Raw genomic sequence first — 23,970 nt, forward strand, 5'->3', positions numbered from 1 at the left:
CCTCAGAATGGAAGCAAAGATTATTTTTGTATGATTTTATTTCTTTCTTCATTTATTTTTACCCAGGTACGGGTAACGACCCACCATTTGAGCATCACTGTCACATATGAAATGTGAGGCTTTTTTTTTTTTTTTTTTTTTACTTTTGGGATGGCTAGATGGACTCCTGTATGTGTACCTTTACCCAAACCTCACCGAAATGTCTTTACAAAGACTGAGCCAAAGTATGCAACCTCCCCTGACCAATCAAAAGTCAGCATTTTATCTTTGGAGTGGACTGCCTTGCAAGTTTCCACCTGTTCTCTATGAGCGCTGCAGCTGCTGTATGTGAGGTGCAAGGAATCCACGCCAAAGGGAAATAAAAGATTTGAGGAGGATCACCGTGGATGATTGAGGGAGGGACTACAAGTGTGCGTGTGTGCGGTTGTGTGTGTGTGTGTGTGTGTGTGTGTGTGTGTGTGTGCATAATATTCCTTCTTTCTTTCCCGGCGGGACTCCACGCTCGGAGCAGGTAGAGCATCTCTGAAGTCTGACAAGTCTGCAGGCGAACTTCTCACACAACGTTCGGTAAGTTGGAGCCATTATTATTTAGACTTTCAATGCTGTGATGTGTGTGGTTGTTGATGCAATGTTACCGCTGTAAAATGTCTGTTTTTTTTCAACACGTGAAACATCTTTTTAGTATGGAAACCCGTTTCCGCCACTGAAAAATAAAATATCACAATGGTAAATTGAAATTACGAGATAAGAAAGTCGAAATTACGCGATAGAAAGTCGAAATTACGTGATAGAAAGTGGAAATTACGAGATAGAAAGTCGAAATTACGAGATAAAAATTCGACATTTTGAGATAAGAAAGTCGAAATTATGAAATACCAACTGCGCATGTGCCGCAGGTGCGGTCTTTTTCACAGTCGTCTTCGTCACTTGGCAAAATGGCTAGACAGTTGTGAACAGCCACATCCCTTTTAATATTTCTATGCCTCAAAACTCTTTCCAATGTGCGTTTGCTTAGTATACAATTCCATGTGAATTCACCAGCAAATGAAGTAATTTCATCACTTGTAAAGCCACACTTGAAGTACTCTTCAATGTACTCACAATCCAGAAGAGCTGCTGCTGTGACTCTTCTACAAAGCTTATCTCATTATTTTGACTTTTTATCTCGTTATTTTGAGTTTTTATCTCAAAATTTCGACTTTTTATCTCATTATTTCAACCATCGGGATATTCTTTTTTTCAGTGACGGAAACTGGCTGCCATATTTTTGACATTTAAGCATGCCATAAACTTCACGTAATTTTTTTAATCAATTGGCTTACCGTTGAATTGACACTAAAATCTTAAAAAAAGAGCGCTTTGAGTTACTTTTGAATGAATACTCGGCACCATGCGTGCATTTGAATGACAGGAGCGTTTTGCACACGATTCACTTGGCGCTTCTTCTGAACCAAGTGACTCCCATAGAGTGTGGTGAACATCTGCAAGCGTTGCCTCATCACCTCGCAATCTGTCAACAAGCTGTCACAGTGCGTGTGACAAATTGCTGTCGAATGTGGCTTTTGCTGCATCCATTCCTGCACAAATACTACCTGTACCTGTAAGACTTCAGGGTGGGAAAAACTACAGAATGGACCACACTCAGAAATAACTGACACTTACATCAACATAAGTGTACCCAATGTTGGACTCATTTTTGGCTATTGCTGAACTGCTGCACACAAAAGGGTGAACATTTGTCTGGCAAATACACCACATGGGGGTGCTGTTACTAAACCCCGAAGGTCACTGGGGTGTGTGAGTGACCAGAAGAAAAGCTTTTGACTCTCTTGGGGACTGTCTTTTTCTGAGGGAAAACTATTGACTTGTATTTGGGTGAAAATTGGTAAAGAAAGAGTTGCAACAATTAATCGATTAATTAAGGATTAATCAGTTATCCAATTAATCAACAACTAATTTGTATTTGACAAATCGTTGTGTGAATGTAAATATTCTTTGATTTCCTTGAGAGCTGCAACTAGCAATTTATTTTCTTTGTCATTGAATCTGAATCTAGATGTTTTGATTAATCGAGTAATTGGTTAAGATGCAAATGTTGGCTTAATTAGTGACTCTAAATTGTCCATCGGTATGAATGTGAGTGTGAATGGTTGTTTGTCTATATGTGCTCTGTGATTGGCTGGCCACCAGTCCAGGGTGTACGCTGCCTCTTCCCCGAAGACAGCTGGGATAGGCTCCAGCATCCCCCGTGACCCTTGTGAGGAAAAGCGGTAGAAAATTAATGAATTAATGAAAAATGCTGCCAATTAATTGTATAATCCATAAATTATCCATTATTGTTTGGACTTAGTCAATCTATTTTCAGTTTTCACTCAAATATAAATCCATATTTATCTACAATAGATGTAGATTAATTAATCAGCGATTAATTGATTAATATCTGCAGACCTAATAAAGAAACCTATTATCTTTGTGTGTGGGTGGTATATTGAGTTGGTCCATCAAGGGCTTAACCAATTATTCGATTAATCAAAACAGTAAAGTACAGAAGAAAATAATCGTTTATTGCAGCCCTAACTAAGTCTGTGGTGTGCTTGCTCATGCACAGGCACCTGCCTGCATTGATAAATGTTATCAGTCATGTGATCACTCTAGCTGCCAGTTATTAAAAACTTAGATTTTCCGCAAAATCAAAGCCCGCTGCACATATGCATCATGCATGAATAAATAAATAAATACATAATTAATGGGGTCCCCGATCCCGCTGGTTATTTATGATAACTGCCAGAAATATAAATATAAAGAACAACTCAAACTTATACCACGAAGTGAGGACACCTTACTAGATACACGTCATGCATCATCACTTCATAATATAACGCTGTGGTACTGCATCTTTTTTTTAGACTTTGTGTCTACTTTGAAATTGGCGTGTTTATTTCAATGTGAAAGGTGGTGTTTATCGGTAATAACTGGCGGGGTGGGCGGCATTGCATACATTCTACATGTTTATGTTGAGGTGACGAGTAAGTGTCTCCAAACTTTTGGTTGGCGGTGTGTTGTGAAGCACCACACACTCTACCAATGTCGAGATGAGGACTTCTTCAAAGTTCCAATATTAACACGGCCAGCTCCCATCACTTGCAAATGTTCATGCACACACACACACACACACAGAAAGAGAGTGTAAACAGTGTGTGATTGATGGCGGGCTTCACGCTGCCTCATGTGTTGCTTTGTTGATCCCTTCAGCAGGCCCAGCTTCTGCTGTCCACAGTGTCCGGGATGAGTTACTACATGGATCCAGTTTCTTCCTATCCGGCCCTTCACCCCTGTGACCGTCTGGGCGTGATGGTAAGACCCCCACTCCCCATTCTCGCCTCATAAATTACCTCAGACTACCTACCACACAGCCCAGTCAGAGGATGTTGCCAGATTGTTGCAACTCTGGATTCCACCACCTCTATTTTTTTACCCTCATGTGTCCCCAAGTGTTGCGTTCACATGCAGTCCTCATGAGTTCATCAACAATTAGGACAATCAAATGTTGAACAATTTCCTCCACTGGCTTTATGAACCGTTGCGCAAGCACCCTGCCTACGATGCACTTCTCCATGTCGCCTAAGACCTTGCACTAACTGGGCCTATCACAGTCAGCACACCCCCATCAAACACTTCCCCACACGTCTTTCCAAACAATACAGAGTCGGCGCTAGCAGGGAACATTGGGATTCCTGTCAGGTGAGTGTTGGAAGGGTGAAGGCCAGAGAGCAGCAACACAAATGCATCCATTTGTATGCAGAGCTGCAGCACATTAGGATAAGAGATGGAGGTTATATGCTAATGGGAACCTCACACCAGCCCGATACAAAACACGGAAGGTTGCAGCTCCGCCGCTCCTAATTGGCTCAGGTGGTGGGGCTCGCCTTTGGAATTGAGACGTCCGTACACCAGGGCAGATGTGGTCAAAAGGTGAGGCAAACTTATTTGGATGTACGGCAGAGGACGCCATGTTTTTGTTTTTGCCTTACAAACAGTACAATTCATGTTTATTTATAGAGCACTCACATCTAAGCTCTTTACACATTAAGGCAGGGGTGTCCTAACTTCTTCCATCAAGGGCCGCATACATAAAGATTGAAGGATGTGGCAGCCGCTTTGATATTTTTTTGATGCTTCACGCAATCCAGTGTATGTCAAGATATACGAAGCGATCTTAGATAATATCTGACAAAGCAAACCTGTGTAATATTTAACCTAAATTAGTAATTTTGCTTTTTACAGTATGCCGTAAATATTCCAATAAAAAAACAAGCTGCAGCATGAAGCCCATATCGCTTATTCAAATGCTTGAGATGACATGAGACTTCAGCGTCGTGAGCCTCGACACATGGCTGACAAAATGTTGTTTTTGTTTACTTTTTCTTTTAGTGTTCTGACCCGATGCCTGAGTTTGTTTCACTTTTTTGTTGTTTTTTTGTGTCTTTCATTCAGTCACCCAAATTGGTATTGCTTTTTCTTGGACTTTTCTAGCACAAGTTATTATTTTTTTTGCATTTTTTGTGTTTTTAGGCCCAAAGCTTTAGTTTCTTTGTTTTTTTTTATGATTTTAGGCCAGTCACCCCAATTAGTTATGTTTTTTGGCTTTTTGGGGGCGGTCAAAAGCCCAAGTACCGTATGGTTTGTTTTTGTTTGACTTTTTAGTAATTTTAAACTCAACGCTTTAGTCTGTTTTTCTTCTTTTGCGCTTTTTTCAGCTCAAAGTCCAAGTATTTTTTCTTTGTTCTTTGACTTTTTTGTGCGTTCAGCTCCAAAGTTTTACTTAGTTTTCTTAGTGTGTGATTTTGAGCCAGAATCTCGAGTTAGTTTTTCATTTTCTTAGAATTTTTTGCATCATAGCATTTTTTCAGTCAGTCATCAAAGTTACTTTTACTTTTCATTAGATTTTTTGTGTCACTGTCCTAGCTTTAGTTGGTTTATCTTTCTCATGGTCTTTTTTGTACATTTGGGCCTAAAGTCCAAGAATGTTTTGCTCTTTAACCTTTAGGTTATCTGTCTTTTTTGTGATTTTGTGCCAAAAGCCCAAGTTAGTTTTGCTTTTTATTTGACTTTTTGTGTTTTAAGGCCCAAAGTTTCACTTTGTTTCTTTTTGTGTGTGTGATTTTGTGCCAGTAGCCCAAATTAGTTTTACATTTTTTTTAACTTTTGGGGGGGTTTCGGCCCGCCACCTTTGTTTCTTTTGTCGTTTTCTTTGTCCTTTTTATGCTTTTGGGTGTGAAGTCCAAGTTTTTTTTTACTTTTTTTGAGTTTGTTTTAAGTTTGGTCTGTTTTTTGGGCATGAAGTCAAAGTTTTTGGGATTTTTGTACCCAGAGCCCAGGTTTGTTTGGCTTTTTTTCCAAGTGTGATGCCATCCATGAAGCACAAACAGAAATCAGTTTGCATCCACAAATTCACTCAGCAGATGCTAATGTGTGTTTCATTTCATTTCCATTGACAACTGACTGCATTTGGATTGAATAGTGGAGTACCCATCCTCTTTTCATAGTACACGCGTGTCAAGCAGTGTCGCCTCCGCTATGGTTGTCTCTTTTTACAATCCATCAATCATCATGTTGCTCCTTCATGCCTCCTCACTTTTTGACTGGACTGATAGAGTCTCGTCTCATTCTCATACCCATAAAGGCTCTCATAAAATGCCCCCCCCCCTCCAGCATCCTCGTTTCATGTTAGCCATCCATAAAGCAGGCCAGCTACTGATAAACGCTGCTATGCTTGAACAGGCGACACTTATCAGATGGTTAGTCAGTGTGGTGGCGTGCTGTGTAATACACAACTGTGATACTTGAACGTTTACTCACGGGTACTTTGGTGAGAAAATGTCTTTTTCTTTGACTTTTCTTTCAAACAGAAGCCGCTGAACAATATCTATTGAGGTTTGTTGACCAGTGCTAAAAATGGAATGCCGCTATCGCTTACGTCCACAAAGAATTTCATATCTCTTCCACTCCCCCCTTGTCAAGTCCTGTCTCCCCCTCCCACTGAGGCCTCTCGTACGTGTTTGTGTGATAAGCTGAAAAATAAAACAACACAGCAAAAAGATAAAGCGTCACATTTAACCACGGCGGAAACAACCCAGTAAATAATCATTCTGTGTCTTGTTTGTCCAAAGAAGCAGAGCGGAGGAGTCGCCATCGGCCCTCAGTTGCACCTCCACGGTGTTGTCCACCCTCAGCAGCCGCAGTACTACCCTTCACAGCCGCTCTACACCCAGGATGTCCCCCTGCAGGAGGTCCCCAATGGACACGACATGTGCCCCACAGGTAGGATGTGTACACCGAGGCGAAACATTCATGCTGAGTCAGCTTAAACCTGAAATCAGTCTTCCTCCCTGAGGCATCACGTCCTAATATGGAACAGCAGCAAATCATCTTGTGACAGATATTCAACTCCTGCATATGGATGTCTGTGGATGCTTTATTCATGACATCGTTTTAGAGGACATGGAAAAGTCTTAGTAAGTTGATACAAAATTGGTAATATGTCGATGGCCATTAGCATTTAATTTTATTTGATTATTGATATCCATCCATCAATGTTAAGTCTATGCCACTTATCCTCACGAGGGTCGCGGGCATGCTAGAGCCTATCCCAGGCAGCGTACACCCTGGACTGGTCGCCAGCCAATCACAGGACACATAAACTTTAGACAAACTGATTTTTATTTATTTTTTTAACATTATGGGATAGGCTCCAGCACCCTCGTGAGGAAAAGCGGTAAAAAATGAATGAATGAATGAATGAATGAATGAACATTATTAAGACATTTTTAGTTTAGTTTTAAGTTTTAATGACTTCAAGTTAATGGGAAGAAAACTTAATAATATTTATTTATGCCATTTTACACATTTTATTTGTGATGTAAAAAATATTAACTTGCTTTTTTAAACTTTTTAAAATTAAAAATATTCACTTATTTAATATATAATATAATATAATTCATTCATTCATTTTCTACCGGGGGTGCTGGAGCCTATCCCAGCTGTCTTTGGGCGAGAGGCAGAGTACATCAGGTGGCCAGCCAATGACAGAGCACATATATACGTTAGACAATCTGCTTTTTATTATTATTTTTTAATTATTAGTTTAGTTTTAAGTTTTAATGACTTGAAGTTAATGGGAAAAAACTAATTATATATTTTTATGCCATTTTACACCTTGTGATTAAAAAAAATGTACTTGCTCTTTTAAATTTTTTAAAATAAAAAACACTTATTTAATATATTATATAATTCATTCATTTTCTACTGCTTATCCTCATTAACACATTCACTTTTTTTTTTACATATATTTACATATTCATATACATTATATTATTGCTTTTTTTAAATTATATTATCTTGAGACTTTTTCAAGTAATTTTATTCACACATTATGGTATATTTTTTTTATGTAATTAAATTGAATGAGCTGTTTGGTGGAGCTAGTAAAGCTCAGCACCTTGATTGACACCTGTTGTATTTCATCTTGCTGGATTGTGCAGGTGTACGTACCTAATGGAGTGTCTAATTATTGTATGTGATAGAAAGTAGTTAAGTTTTGGCATAAACCAAAACAACATCTGTATCATGTTAGGGAAAGATTGCGGCTTCTGATGTAAATGTTGTTGGCCATCACATTAATCAACACCATGGTTGAATGCGATGTATGCGGTTTCACACTCCAAGCGAACGATTTGCATTTATCCCAAAGCCCATTTTGCCCCCCTCATCCCCTTTTAGATAAAAGTCAAAGCCTTGGCTGCAGGCTTTTCAAATGAGCATATCTTGCTCTATCAAGACACGTGAGCGGCTAAAAGCTGCTGCTAAAACGACATTTAGGGTCTTTGATACAAGCCAATGGTTGAAGAGTATGCCTTCACAGAATGAAGATAATATGCCCGGAAAATATTCCATTACAAAATTAATCAAGGGAAGTTTAAAGCTTTTTATTTTGTTCCTCGCAGAAATGTCAGTTTTCCTCCTGTAAAATTGCAGCTGCTTTTGGTGTTTTTAGAGAAGTAGGACCTTTTCCTTTTTCTGGAAAAAGGACAGCATTACTCTCGAAATATCAAAATTTATTCTCAGACCGTTACATTACTTTTTTTTTTTAAACATACACTTTTTTCTTGTTGGCATTTCTATTCAAATATTTGCTTTGTTTTATTGTTGTAATATTACCAATTCATTCTAGTAAAATGTGTACTTTTTCATAATATTTAGGCTTTACTGGTACTTGTAATATTACAACTTTATTCTAGTAAAATATACACTTTTTGTAATATTTAGGCATTTCTGGTACTTGTAATATTACATCTTTATTCTGGTACAATGTACGCTTTTTCATAATATTTAGGCATCACAGGTACTTGTAATATTGCCAATATTACCACTTTATTTTAGTAAAATACTCAACTTTTTTGTAATATTTAGGCATTACTGGTACTTGTAATATTACCTCTTCATTCTGGTACAATGTAAGCTTTTTCATAATATTTTTGAATATTTGGAATGTGGGAGGAAACCCACGCATGCACGGGGAGAACATGCAAACTCCACACAGAGATGGCCGAGGGTGGAATTGAACCCTAGTCTCCTAGCTGTGAGGTCTGCGCGCTAACCACTCGATCGCCGTGCCGCCTATTCTGGTACAATGTACGCTTTTTCATAATATTTAGGCTTTACTGGCACTTGTAATATTACCACTTTATTTCAGTAAAATACTCACCTTTTTTGTCATATTTAGACATTACAGGTGCTTGTAATATTATCCAGAAATATCCAGAAAGCGGAAGGTTGGTGGTTTGATCCTCGCTCCCTCCACCCAGTCACTGTTGTTGTGTCCCTGGGCAAGGCACTCCACCCACCTTGCCGCCATTGCTTCCCACACTGGTGTATGATGACAATGAATGTGGGAGCGGGGGGACGGGGAGGTTTTATGTGCAGATGAGCAGCCACGTTTCCGTTAGACAACCCCAGGACAGTTGTTAATACAGATATAGATTACCACCACCAGTGTGTGACTGAGGAGCGAATGAATAATGGGTTTGCTTGAAAAGCGGCATGAAATCGAATCCATTATTATTATTAATTCTTTCTTAATTATTCTCCTTTTTTCCATTTTTCACTGAACCAATCCCAGTTATATCATGACTATTGTTTGTCCCCAAAACAGACTGAATTGCTAAAAGGGTAAAAGCAGTGATGTTGTGCATGAGTTTGCGGTTGTGTTGTAAAGGCACAGCACTGACACAACGACTGATTGTGTAAAAGGAAGAAATGAGTTGTGGTTCAACATGTGGGATGTCAACCCGCATTTGAACTTTGTTGTTTTTATCCTGGCCACATGCGCGCACTGTTGTTGTGTTGCTGACGCTGACCGACAGGGCAATGCCTTTAGCAGATAACCACTCCCCTCTCTTTTTTGCTCCCTCGTCGTCCCCTCCATCTTTTCTCCCTTTTGTCGTTTAATTTTAAACGGGAACATTCTTTCCAGTGCCTCTTGTCGTCCTCAAGCGTGATTGATGCTGGCAGGCTGGGACGTACTCCTCAGGAGCAGCGTGGGGCCGCTGGGCTGCTCTCTCCCGCCACCTCTTTGGGCTGGATGAGAGGCTACATGACACAGAGGGGAGGGATCTCGTACAAGGGGCGAAAGGGCGGCCATCTTTTTCCCAAGCCTCTGGTTTGGTCTCTAGAGAGGTGGAGGAGGTCCGAGTGTGTGTCGTGTGTGAGGGAGTGAGGATTTGATGGGATTTGCTAGTGTTTGTTGCCGCAGACACACTCCTTTGCAGCCCTCACTTCATTGCTCCCAGCGCTAAACCGTTGACATAAACATTGCTAAATGGAAAAAAATGACCCAGCGATGACCTTCTCTTTTTTTTTTTTTTTTCTCATCCCGCTCCTGAATGCTATCACCATGTCCAGCGCAGTTTGAACAGCTATTGAGCCACCTGGAGATGTTGATAGAGTCATTTAGTGCAACTTGGTGCTGACCCGAACTTTGGCATAGTCTCAAGGCCTTGACTAATTCCTGGTAAACCCTCCAACAGTGCCTTCCTTAAATATTCAACATTTTCAGCTTTTGATGCAAAGGCACGGGTGTCAAACGTCCATTTGCTGCCTATGACTTTTTTTCTTTTGTAACTGGCTTTACAAATTCATGGAAATAAAAAACATTAAATTAATAATATATTTAAGCAATAATATAAAAAGCAATAATATAAATATATTATAATAATGTAAATTATCTGACAGTAAAATAAAATAATAATGAGAATTTGTTCATAAATTTCGGAGCGTAAAGTGGTATTTTTTTGGAGAAAGGAAAAATATAGTAAAAAAATTTGACTGTCACCATTTTATGAGAAAAAAATCAGGATTGTTCAATCAAAATTCTGGGTAGTTTAAAAAGTAATCTTGAAAAAATTGCCTGAATAAATGTGACACAATGCAGTCGAATACGTGAGAATCACCATTTTATGAGAAAACAATCGAGATTGCATGAGGATTCCATCAGAAATTTAAATAAAGAAATAAAGTCCCTGAATATTTTTTTTCATTTTCTGAAAATAAAGTAGGGGCTGCACAGTGGAAGAGAGGTTAGCGCGCTCACCACACAGCTAGCCGACCCGAGTTCGATTCCACCCTCGGGCATCTCTGTGTGGAGTTTGCATGTTCTCCCCGTGCATGCGTGGGTTTTCTCCTGTCTGAGAATACAGATGTTGAATGTTAGAAGACACTCATACACGCACACACACACACACGCCGTAGTGATGTTTACACTGAGCCAGCTCTGTAAAACACTCCCACGATGTGACAATGCTCTGACAATGTGTGTCATTCTAATCTGAGAAGATCCTGCATGGGGATGATGCACACTTATTCACATATTCATTCATTCATTAAATTCCCACCATGCACTCTGACTACTATTGAATTACAGCATCTTCCCATTCAGCAAAGCACACACACACACACACACACACACATTAACTCTTTAGCACTTCCCTTTAGTATACACAGCTGTGATCTGGCACTCAGGAACCATTGGCCTCCCTTTTATTTGATGTGATTTGACAGCTGGACATTTGCAAGGGGGGGCTGGGGGTAAAAGTGAGTGGGCGGAATGGCGTTTGAGCAGAGTGGAAGGATAAGTCACAAGAGCGAGGATGGGTGGTGGTGGGAGAAGAGCCTACGGGGGGGGACGATGACGAGGGGCACGTCCACACGGGCGCAGGCCCATTTTTTATTTCTCCAAGTAAACAGGGGGGCCGTGGGGGTCTTAGTGGGGGTTATGGGAAAGGAGGAAGCAGTGATGCTAATCAGGCCGGCGCACACTTCCTCCGCCCTCCTCCAACAATAAAACAAAACAAGAGTGGAAACACGGAAAAGCTGCAGACAACAGTGGAGGAATGTGCAGCGTGGCCATCGGCGTGCTCCCACATTTCAGCTGGGTTATCGAGGCTCAGAGGTCACAGGTGGTAGCCGGTTCTCTCGGTTCTAGTAGTATCGGTTCTAGTAGTATCTAGCACCATTACCATCCATTTTGAGAACAATGTCTGAACTTCACAATAAAAAGTCATTTTTAATAAATGAAAGCATTTATTTTATTTATTAATGAAATAAATCAATGAAACCATATACTGTATATACCTTAATTGTGGTAATACTTCAACTTCACACCGCTTTTGACCCTAACACTACTACAAAATTTTGCTCATATTAATCTTGGTGCATGTACAAAACAGGCCCTACTTGGCTCACCATGAGGCAGTAGGGCTGTTTGATTTCATAATAATACTACATTTTGAGACTATAATATGATAGTGGTTAATCATTCTACTGATAGAAATAAAAATACATAAAAATATCTTGTAATGTTCACCAACAAGTACAGTTTATTAGAGTTTACATTTTTTTCTCTTCTACATCATCAACATTTTGGTCATATTGTAAACTTCCTTTTCCAAGAGTTCTGTGTGTTATATTTCTAGGAAATGTGTTAGTTCCTCTTTGATAGCACATTGACTAATTGCTAACCATCGAAGAACATGTTGTACTGGACTAGAGTGATGTCAGAAATCATTGTACACTGTGTTTGCCCTCCTGAAAAAGCGTTCAAGAAACTTGGAAATGTTTCATATCATCAAACAAATATAAATATTCTCCAATTCTCACAAAACTGAACACAAAATGCAGTTTTTAAGGTAGAGGAAAAATCCAAGTCACAGGGCACTGTGTGAAAAAGTGATTTCCGACCAACCCTAATAAGTAGTTGGGCCACCCTTAGCAGCAACAACTGCAATCAAGTGTTTGTGATAACTTGCAACGAGTCTCTTATAGCATTCATTAATTCATTCATTCATTTTCCACTGCTTATCCTCACAAGGGTCGCGGGTCTGCTGGAGCCTATCCCAGCTGTCTTCAAGCGAGAGGCGGGGTACACCCTGGACTGGTGGCCAGCCAATCACAGGGCACATATAGACAAACAACCATTCACACTCACATTCATACCTATGGACAATTTAGAGTCACTAATTAACCCAACATTTGCATGTTAACCAATTACTCGATTAATCGAAACATCTAGATTCAGATTAATTGACTAAGAAAATAAATTGCTAGTTGCAGGTAATGATTAAAACATATCGAAAATTTCTGGCAAATCCGTTTTGCCTTATGGTTGTTTTTCAACTAATATTGCTCAAATTTTACACACATGTGCTTGTCAGTCCCCTGAAGGTATAAAACTAATTCTTTAATAATTCGGCTCAACACCTTAAAGTTACCATTGCTGTTTTGTTGAGCGCATTGATCAGTGGTAGCAAGGTCAAGCAGTAGTAGCACTGCATGAAAAATAATAGCACATAAAGCACAGTAGTGGTGCATCTTTTTCAGCTAATTTTCAGCATTTTCTGTGCAATGGTTAGTAAGTAGATTGTATACCACTTTGTAGATGTCTTGTTAGTGCCATGATCCTCCACGGGAGATGAAAGAAATGAATGGAGTGACTACATGGCAAACCATGCCCATATGACCCCAAGGGACTGTGAGCTGTAAAGGGATGACATCACTGGCATCTTTTGTCCTCCAGATGCAATCTTTTTCGAGATTGTCTGTTTAAAAAGCTGTGGAGGTATGATATAAAGGTGCAAAAATATCACAAGTGAAAGAGTGAGGAGATAAAGCTCGGCTTGTGATGAGTGCGGCTCCTCCCGCCAACGTCAAGCAGTCTTTCATTCAATGTGAAGCAAATTAGAGGCGCAGACTGATGCTTTTTTCCCCCTCAGCTGCTCCGGCACGGCTTAGCATGTCGGCAACATTATGGGGCTGGGAGGGGAAGAGGGAGGGCAAGACGAGGCGAGGGGGAGGCAAAAAGACTGGGGAGGGGGGTGGGGATAATTGAATTATCTGCACAATGGAGTGATGGGGGGCACGTGGTGCCACTAATGGAGGAAGAGATGTCCTTTTTAGTGGAGCTAATTGTTCAGAAAAGCCTTTATTCAGGGGGGCTTCTCTGCTTTCCCACTGCACACACACACGCATGCACACACGCATGCATACATACATACACACACTGGGCAGACTGTGGAATGTTCGGCACAGGGGAAAGATGCACACAAGACACACACACACACAAATAAACCCACTTTTAAGGTACGCAGCGAGTCAGCCAGCTAAGCCTTAGATCTCAGCAGGGGGGCATGCAGCCTGTGGCACCTTCAGACAACATGAAGTACTGATAGAGCTGCCACTGAGCCACTAGACAGCCACCACAAAGATCCTACTGTTTTACTGTTTCACTGTCTGCACCCTCTATGTGTGTGTCACCCATCTGGGCCTGAGAATGAGTGACTGATTGATTGCATGCTAAACACAGTCTAGCCACACACTGCGCTCATTGTCACACACATATTGATTTTTCATTTCAACCTAGCCATCGCATCGGGTACGTATTTCATGCAGAAAAAGAAGCACGCACCAAATAAACAACTTAAGCAGGCGGGATTCTTCTTTTGACGTTGTCAAGCTGGCAGCTGTGTGCATTGCCTCAAATTCAGTACGCTTTCAGTAAAGGTGGTAAAAGGAGCAGGTGTTCCACATGAGGATTATACAGTAGACCTGCAGGAGACACAGATGTGCCAGCCAGGAGGGGAAATAGCTGCATCAGAGCATCGCGCTGTCTTGCAAAAAAAGCCATGAATGTTTATTTTAACTGGAATAACACATCATTTCACAAGAATAACATTCATACAAATGCCAGAATAATGTCATTATTTTGCAATATTTTTTTTTTACTTTTTCTAAGAAAAAAATAATAATTTATGAGATGAAAGCAAATACAAAACCAAGAATAATGTCATTGATTTTTTATCCACATTTGGAGGATAAAGTTACGTTTTTTTTTCAAAGATAAAATATAATTTATGAGAATAAAAATGTTGTTTTATGAGAAAAAAGTCATTTTCTGAGAAAAGTTATAATAAATAAAATATAAACCATTTATAAGATAAAACTGTAATTTTAAATAAAAAATATTACTTTTATGAGAATAAAGCAAAGATGAAACTGAGGAAATAAAAGTAGAATTGTTTTGAAGAAAAGCTGTAATTCTTAGAGAACAAACTAAAATATTATAATAAAAAAATAATAAACTAAAATTTACTATAGAAAAATAAAATGAGAGCAATGGAATTTTACAAGAAAACATTTTTTCTTTGGAGACAGACTGAAATATTGGTCCAGTGGTGTTGTGCCACATTTATTGCTTATATTCCCATTCCCATTCCCAATAGACGACCAGACCATTCAAGGGTACAGTACGGTACCAATGGGGATGTTGCCTTACCAGAGGGGACCTAAAAGTGGTGTGGTAAGAATTGGTTATTGTGATAGGTGTGTTTTGTTTGGCTGTGGTGTCACAGTTCCTATTGGAATTCATGTTTCCCATCAATGAACCGCAGCTCTCACGTCAGCAGCAATCATGCAGCCCCAAACTTTGACACAAGACACACAGTACACTCTTGTGTCGTCATCTTTTTAGACACTAATGACTCCTCTTCAGTTGATTGTAAATCTGGAATGCCCCAGTTCTTGTATGATTTGGTTTTTGATGACAATTTTGCCCCAGTTTTCATGCACTATCGTACAATATTTCGCATAACAGACTAGTCCCATTGCCCTCATTCAGTGGAACTGAGCGGCCAGGCCAGCACCCCATGTGTTGCTGACACACTTGCCATGCATTTTTTATTAAGTACGAGCGCTAAATAACTCGCCATGGGGCCAACAAGAGTTGCGAGTGTCAGCAATTTGGTAAAGAAGGCAAGAAAAACTCTTGAAATAACTCATTGCAAAGTAGTCTTGCCTCTCCTCACCATTTTCACCACAAAGAGTCTTCATAAAAGGTAAAAACTTTCATTTATCCATTTCATTTCTTTAATTTTGCATTGGTTTATGCATGTAAATCTATATTCTCCATTAAGTATATTATTTCTATACTGTCATCCCCTTGAGTAGCTAGCATAAAAATTCTGGCTATAATTGCAACATACAACCGACACAGCCAGCGTTCAGTGGTATTAGTCAGCAACACCATTAAAAACTCTTAATGGCCGCCTCCAGGCACCAAAGGACGTAGGCCGCTCCTTTTAAGAACAGATATGAGGGAGTTCATTAACAGAAAACAAAGACGTCCACTCAGAAAGACGGAATGACGGAGATGGAGTGGACTCCACTGTATGCCCCCGCCCCCTCCGCCTCGCAACGCTCTGCTTTGCCCCAATGCAAGCTCCCCCCACCCACCCACCCACCCACCCCCATTCAACCACAGCAGCCAGAGCACTTCTTCCCAAGCCAGGCTCCTATCTGGCCAGTGAAACCTGACCCACAGGCCTGCTAATGGAAGCGGTGAAGTAGCGCCGCTTTGAGAATCCATACGTGATCAATATCCCGGGCGGGCCGGGCGGGCGGCCGGGCTGCCTCCATCTCCATCATTTAGGAAAACATGCATGCACACAGCTCTTGCAGTGTCATATTGACGTTTGCCATGATGCGCCTTTAAAAAACAAGCTTGTTGATAATAATGATGATGCTGCTGCTGCTGAACAATAGGAATTTCCCCGTATTGTTCCTGCAGTGGAGAGAATGACGCGACGTTCTGTATGCTGTAACACTTGCTCTGCTCAGACCTCACTCTGTTCTTTTTTTGGGTGATTTGATTTCCAGGAAGCCATGCTCTTTGTTCTTGTTTTCTGTAGATAACAAATTGCAACTTCTTTTTCTTTTTATTGATTATTCACAGTGAGATCAGTATCAGTTATTAGTCAAATCAGTCATGTTTCTTGTCACTTCTGACACTGTTCTTTAAAACGGATCCACAAGTATTTACTCAATTTATCTTGATTAGTTGAGCTAAAAAACAAAAAGAAGTTTGTTTTTTTCCTCGATTAACAGGAAGCTGCATTCCACGGCAGCAGAATTCTGGTTGGCGGTTCAAAATTACGGTTCAAATTTACACCTAGTTTTCCAGTTAGCACATAATACAGTACCGTAAAACGGGGTTATAAGGGATGGCGGGGTAATAAAGGACAATTTTCGGGAATTTTTTTTTGAATGATTTTTATTCAAGAATATATGCTTCTTTGAAAAAAAAAACAACACAAAACAGCTTCCTGTTTAACAAGAAAAGGCAGAATTACATTTAAAACATTTTCCTGAAAATTGTCCCCGTCGTCCCTTATAACACCGTTTTACAGTACGCGACTTGCGAAGTCCGACTGTGTTTGTACAACGCAACGGCCTTATTAGCTTGCTTGGAAACAGGAAACAGAAGTCAGCGCTGTTACCCGCCTATGATGTCATCAGGGTTTGACTGTGTACTTCTTTGCTAGCTAACACCATTTGTCATAGCACAAACAAATAACACATTGTTTTAAATTATATTTTGACATGCACTAAACCATTCTTATTGTATATAAGTAACAAACAAAATGGATAAATTAACATATAAGGTAATTTTTTACCTTAAAAGGGACCTCATTTGGCAAACCATGCCCATATTTGGCAAACCATGCCCATATGCCCACACTCATTTGTGACCCTTTGTATTGAGATGTGGACTCCTATAGAGCAGCTACACACAATAACCTGCACATAAAACTTTATAGATCTTACAGAATCTGAACCTATTCCAGCTATATTTCCTTGGATATCCAAAGCGGCCTGCCTCCAGGGACGCCTACTCCACTGTGATTGGTCGCACTCAGCTTGCACAGCTAATAAATAGCTTGTAGCCGGAACCGGAACCATTCTAGAACCATCCCAAACTTGTTTCAGGGCTGGCTTCCAAATGTGCAAACCTCATTATCTGAAACTCGGGCATTGTTTAACACAAGAATACAACATTTTAACAACATTTATAGGAGCGGTGAAAGCTTAATAGGTCCCCTTTAATCAAAGACGTGATTGCTCCCAAAGAACCTGGCACATTAGTTCTTTCTTATTCTGTACTGTTTCTCACCTTTTTCATCAAAATACTGGTCTTTGAATGAAGGTAAAATGTATCCTTCACTGTTAATTTAATTTTTGGTTCGTCATTTATACGCATGAATAGGGATTTTATTATTTGTCATGAAAAACAACCTATTTGGATAGAGTCACACCTTATGGAAGGGATTAATGACGCTAACCAAGGTTCCACTGTACTTGATATTCACGCAGTAACAACAGTGGATTTAATCATGACAGTTAGCAATGGAAGAAGCACATGAAAGAAGCCATGATTCGGGTATTTGCTGTCATGTCGCCCAAGTGAAATGCACCGGACAACCGGGGGAGGAGGGGTGTTTTTTTCTTTACTTTTGTCGAGCTGCCGTGCCTTCTGGCCTCCCTCACATTGGAATCTCCCTCCCTTAGTTTAGGTCCAAAAATAGAAAAAAAAATAAAAAAGGAAGAACATCAAGTGAAAAGGTGATATTACGGAGAAAGCCTTTTTTGTTTGAGTATTTTTACAACATGGAAAAAAGAAATAAATATCAAGGTGACCCCCACTTCCTTTGATTTTTTTTGTCAGTTCAAAGGTTGGACACGACTAATTTTGACATCTTAGAAAACTTTGAAAAGTGGTCTGAAGTATGAAAATATGAAAAGTACACGATTAGTACTCACTTAAATGTGCTTTATACTTTTATGCCCCCCCCCCTCCCCGTGAAACATCTTTAACATCATTTTCGGGAACGTGTAAACTGCTTGATGACGTTTTCGGGCTTTTTGAACACACACACACACACACACACACACACACACACACACACCGGTTGTGTGTGTGTGTGTGTGTTGCGCTCATAATTGAATTGTGAATCAACTGGCACGCCAACCCCTTCCCTCCACCCTCACCTCCCCCTCCTGCCTTCCAACCCCGCCAAGCACCGCCCCCCTCAGCTGTAGCCGCTCTATCAATGCAACGCCCCCTCGCCAGGGACGGAAGGAGTGAGTGTGTGTTAGTGTGTGAGAAAGGAGGAAAAAAGGGAGTGTGTGTGTGTCTGCCGGCCGAGAGGGAAAGAAAGCCAAGTTGGGAAGTGACAGAAAGAAAGCAGAATTTTTGCTTGACTTCTAGCGAGGGCGACTTAAAAAAAAAAAACAGAAAGAAGTGAGAGGTTGTGATTCGAAAGCGGCGCACTGCTCTGATGATCATGACGGCAGCTGTCGATATGAAGCCGACATTGACAATCATAAAGGCTGAAAAGATGGACGGTGAGTTGACAATTTCAAGTTTTTATGTCATTCGCAGACACGGGGAGTGACGCGCGTCTTGTACAGTACATCACGTTACTGTAGTGCCGTCACACTGTGGACATATTTCAGTGTCATGGTTGCTCAACGTGGGACAACACTTGGGGGAAAAATGCAATCACGCCACGGGCTTTGATAGTGATGCAATAACACACGAAGCCGCTTTATGACCGAATGAATCAATCATGCTGTCATCTAGTTGCAGAAACCAGGCTGCACTGTTGGGGGGAAAGTTAGCATTGGAACTTGTTGTGGTGGGACTTGATTTAAAAGGAATCTAATTAAAGGCTGTAATTAATTGTAATGGTTGCATAAGATTTGATAGAATGCTTCCCCAATAGATGATTGATGACTGAAAGAGTCCTGCTGTCATCTTGTTGAAGAAAATTGGGTGCTACAAAAGTGGGAAAAGTTAGTAGCGTTGCTGGGACTTGATTCAAAAAGTTAATCTAATTAGTCTTTGTAATACTTGACCTACAATAATTGACACAATAAGCAATGTTTGTGCTTTTGTTTGCTCATGTTAGGGTAATTGGAAGGAGAACATGCACATACAGATGTTCCAACAGAGATTCAAACCCCGATCTCTGTGAGGCCGGATTGGCGATATTGAACCTTTTTAAAGGACTTGTGTAAACTCAAGCCCTTTCAGTGTCTTGGAAACATTTTTCTAGACGTGGGCTTACTTATGTTGGCTCTGAACCGAGTGTGGGCTGGCGACACTGCTGGCTAACGTTAGCTCTGAGTAGTAAGGGGATAGTGTAGGCTTGATGTAAGCTAAGTCTTTGTTATACAATTAGTACCTAACAGCACACATTTTGACCTGTGTGTTGTCTTCCACATAACTCTTTGTGCATCTCATCCTTGACCCCCCTTCTCCACGCCAAGGCTGCTGTCAGTACAGGAGCATGGCAACCACTCCCCTCCATCATGAAAGCTCCTGGTCCTCTCTCCCCTCTCTTCTTCTTTAGTAGCTCCCCCCCTTCTCTCTCCACTGCCTGCTGAGATGATGAATGTGCAGAATTGAGGCTTGCCTCTCTGCTGACCCTGCTTGCCAGGAACCTCTTGGCTTACTTCAGTCCAGGGGAAGACCACAAGTGTTGTCAGCTGGCTTTGTGGGTGCCATTTTTGGAGTATTGGCTGTTTGAATTAGGGAAGGGCATAAAAATTAGCTAATTGATAAGTTATCGATTGATTTGGGTCTTGAAGCAGTTGAGGCTAAATGGAGTGTACTGCTTGTCTCCAACCAATAGGGGTGCTGTTGATTCAGTCTGTTTTTGTCCAAAAGAAGATTCATCAGTGATACTTTGCTGATGTATGTAAAACATGTAAAATTATCATTCATTCATTCATTTTTAACGCTTATCCTCACAAGGGTTGCGGGGGTGCTGGAGCATATCCCAGCTGTCTTCGGGCGAGAGGCGGGGCACACCCTGGACTGGTGGCCAGCCAATCACAGGGCACATATAGACAAACAACCATTCACACTCACATTCATACCTATGGACAATTTGGAGTCGCCAATTAACCTAGCATGTTTTTGGAATGGGGGAGGAAACCGGAGTCCCCGGAGAAAACCCACGCATACACGGGGAGAACATGCAAACTCCACACAGAGATGGCCGAGGGTGATGTAAACACATCAACACCTTGCCTCCCTACTTTGGATTTTCTACATTTTCAAATCTATCCCCCTCCCCCCATTCTACGTGCATGTGCGTCATGGAAATTTGCACCAAACTGCATTGACCCACTAACGAGATATGAGTGGCCACTTTAACCGCCCATTTCCTCATTGCAGTTACCTGTGGATAGCATATATGCACATCCCACAAAGTTTTGTCGATGCAAGGTGCTAAGGCTCACTGTTCTGCACATAACGATATATATCAAAATCCTCACAAACAATTTAGGTGGGTGCACTCAAGTCATAGACTAGGACTTGACACTAATGCATCATCTTGTGCTGCTCTGCATGTTCCAAACAAGGAATTAAATGAATAATGGGATAATATGTCTGCCCAGTTTACAATAAATTAATGCATTAGCAATCTAGAATGTCATTCCATTGACATATACGTAACACAAATATGCCAAAGGACTTTGCTTTACAGGCCATGGTACTGTAATATCGTTTCTTATCACTTCAGAGTGATAAACAGTCTCACAGTCTTCAAAGTAATCAAAACCTTACAAAGCAATGTTACTAATAAGGAGAGGGGAGAATCATCTAATATATTTATATTAGATATATACACTACCGCTCAAAAGTTTGGGCTCACTTGCAAATGTCTTTGTTTTCCAAAGAAAAAACATGCATTTCACAAACAATTTTATTCATTTCACAAACAATTAAAATTAATCAGATGATTAATCCAAGTTCATCATTTTATAAGGCTAAGAGATGATTAGAAAAGCCATATAAAAATGTAAACTAAAACTAAAATCTCTTACCATGCTGTTAACTACTCCCTTCAGAGAGCAGCACAAACTGGGTCTAACAAGGACAGAAAAATGCTGCAACTGTGCAAGAGAGTATGTAGTTTAAGACAAAGATGCCTCACAGCTGCACTAAATAGTAGCCATCAAACACCAGTGTCAGTATCAACAGTGAAGCGGCGACTTCAGGATGCTGGACTTCATAGCAGGACTGCCAAGAAAAAGCCATATCTCAGACTGGACAAAAACATTTCCAAGTGATCCCAAACATAGGTAGCGGTAGTGTATATAATATATATAATATGTATATTTGAGAATTTACTTTTACTTTAATTTTCCATGTTCTTTTCTTCTTGTAATATTATGACTGCTATCTTTTTTTTGCTTCAGCCACATTGTACTGAGTAGCCAGGACCATTAGGTTCCAGTTTTTGTTTTGTGATTATCATTAGTCTTCACTTGCTGTCACTTCTAACCATCTGTCTTGGCATGGCAATAAAAAAGCCAAAGGAAAAGTTTTTGTATGGCTCTCAGGTGACATTATGTAAGTTTCGTTTGAATTGTTCAGTGTTCCGCTGTGTTTTAGGGACTGCATTGAAGTGGGGTAGAATATATGTATCTAATATAGAAAAATTGCTAATCAGTTTCCATGCTAGGAGTTGTCTGCTGAGAGAGTTCTCTGCTCTGGTGGCAGAGAGGAATGCTGCAGATGATCATGCCCCTGCTTGGTGACATGCATGGAGGAGCATGCTTTATCAGATCGAAATGCTGTTTGTTATATCTAGCATGTCCGCCCATTCATCACGAAAGCCCTTATAAGGTTCCTTTCTTGCGACGTATGCACGTAGAACCTTCAGGTGTTGGAGGTGCCTCCCACGTCAGTGAGGCCCAAGCAAGTTGCGCCGGAATTGTGTGTTACATAAGTTGTGCTTTGGTGTCAGCACTTTTTCTAGTGTGCGCTCGTGTAACATATGCCAGTGTTGGAGTGTACGTGGTGGCTGCCTGGCAGCTGTGCAAACATTATTTGGACCATCAGGCCTTCTCTTGATGTGGGTTGTCATTGAACCGGGCCAATTTAAGCAATCTGGTGTGTTTTTTTCTTTCATTCTCATGGACTACCATGTCAAACTGAGGACAAAATGCTTAGCATTATAGGTCAGTGCGCCCCCTATTTTGTCATGTGTCATCCTCAGTTAATCAATTTGTTGATCACACAGCAGAGTGGGTGGGGTGCAGTGACATTTCTGGCCGTTCTTACAAGAAATGTGCATCATAATGGATGCATGGATTGATGCAATTGGGGCAAAATGGAGTGCAGTACTTGTTGAAACCAGAAGAGGCACTGTTGGTTAGTTTGCCGCGATGAAAATAACAATGATCTATTAATTTATTGTTATATTTTTCAGCAATGCTTAGTGAAATAAATATTCCAGATGGCAGCTTTTGTAAGAGTAGAAGAAATAGTGTAGTGTTGTTGTTTTTTTTTCTAACCACTTGTGAAGAAAGGAGGGCAACTGTTATCACAGGTTGAGTCGCCGACGTTGCATAAAGGAAAAAAAAAAACAGCTGACCTTGTTTCTTGACAAGTGGTTGTAATTCTATGCTACAAACCTCTCAACAGCGACTCCTTGTTGAAAACATCGTACAAATACAAATAAATGTTTCCACAATGCACCCCCCTCAACGGCTCACCGATGCTACCTTGATGTTTTTTTTTGTTTTTTCATTACGTCCTTGTTCAGTCTGTCATGTACTGCATGGCCCGTATAAAGGTATAATCATTACACCGAAGCATAGGCCCCTATCTTTAAGCTTCCCTAGTGACTACACGCCTTAATCACTTCTTATAAACCTTAGTCATAAAGCAAGGCGTGTTACGCCAACAGTCGGCTAAATAGCAAGCATATGGCGTGGGCCACGAGGAGGATTGGGAGAGTTGAAAGAGCCAGAGATTTAGCAAGGTGTGGCTGAATGGATGGTAGTGACAGTTTATCAATGTGCTTGGTGATAAGAGGCTTGTCTTTTTACTCGCATTCAAAAAAAAAAGTACTAACTTGAGAAGAAAATATGTGCCTTGGCAGGCGAAATAAAACATAACAAGCTTTTCACACGCCCGCCCACTCCATCAGCTCCAGTGTTCCCTTCCTCCCTCCGCTTCTCTGCGGGCCACATCCCATCATCTTTATGTGGCTGATAGTGAGTTCCTGGTGTTAGTGCTTTGTATCTCCCCCACCGTCATTCCCAGTCTGCAAGCCATGAGTCATGGTAATACTCGTCTGCTGCACCGCAACTGGATTGGCAAGCCTGTATCTTTTGTAGAGTACCAGCAGACAATCAGCCCGACACGTTCCTCGAAGATTCTTGTTGTTTCTGCTTCACTTCCTCATTTTAACACAGTTCTAATGTTGTAGTGGAAATCTGCTCTGAGCGTTAGCCCACTGTCCAAGAAGACAGCTGGTTTGTTTCACTGCTTGGACCCATGTTGCTCATTCTGTTCACTTGTTTTTTCTTTTAAAAGTGCTTTTTTTTTCGGCACACCACCTGCTGTAAAGTCTGCAAAGTTTTTTGGGGTGGAGAAGGTGCGCAAATGGACCACAACCACAGAAACCTTACAGCAAAGCCCTGAAAAAAAAAATAGTCAGTTAATTTTTACTCTAAGATGGGGGTAAAATGTTGTATGGGCGCCACAAAGGAGGTAAAAAA

General features: G+C 40.7%; 1 protein-coding gene across 4 annotated transcripts in view; it reads left to right on the plus strand.

Moving 5' to 3' along the window:
* The first annotated feature begins 213 nt into the window (after positions 1 to 213).
* Positions 214 to 23,970, plus strand: part of ets1 (v-ets avian erythroblastosis virus E26 oncogene homolog 1) — a 43,781-nt gene continuing 20,024 nt past the window's right edge. Inside the window, exons 1-3 of one of the 4 annotated variants that reach the window (XM_058080193.1) lie at positions 214 to 567; positions 3,253 to 3,354; positions 6,174 to 6,321. In XM_058080193.1, coding sequence (XP_057936176.1) covers positions 3,286 to 3,354; positions 6,174 to 6,321 — 217 coding nt within the window. In that variant the 5' untranslated portion in view covers positions 214 to 567; positions 3,253 to 3,285. Of the gene's footprint in view, positions 568 to 3,252; positions 3,355 to 6,170; positions 6,322 to 18,445; positions 18,790 to 23,970 lie in introns of those variants that run through there. The other 3 variants (XM_058080192.1, XM_058080191.1, XM_058080194.1) reach the window with 3 other exon arrangements.

This window comes from Doryrhamphus excisus, chromosome 8, assembly GCF_030265055.1.
Source record: "Doryrhamphus excisus isolate RoL2022-K1 chromosome 8, RoL_Dexc_1.0, whole genome shotgun sequence".
Classification (NCBI taxonomy): Eukaryota; Metazoa; Chordata; class Actinopteri; order Syngnathiformes; family Syngnathidae; genus Doryrhamphus; species Doryrhamphus excisus.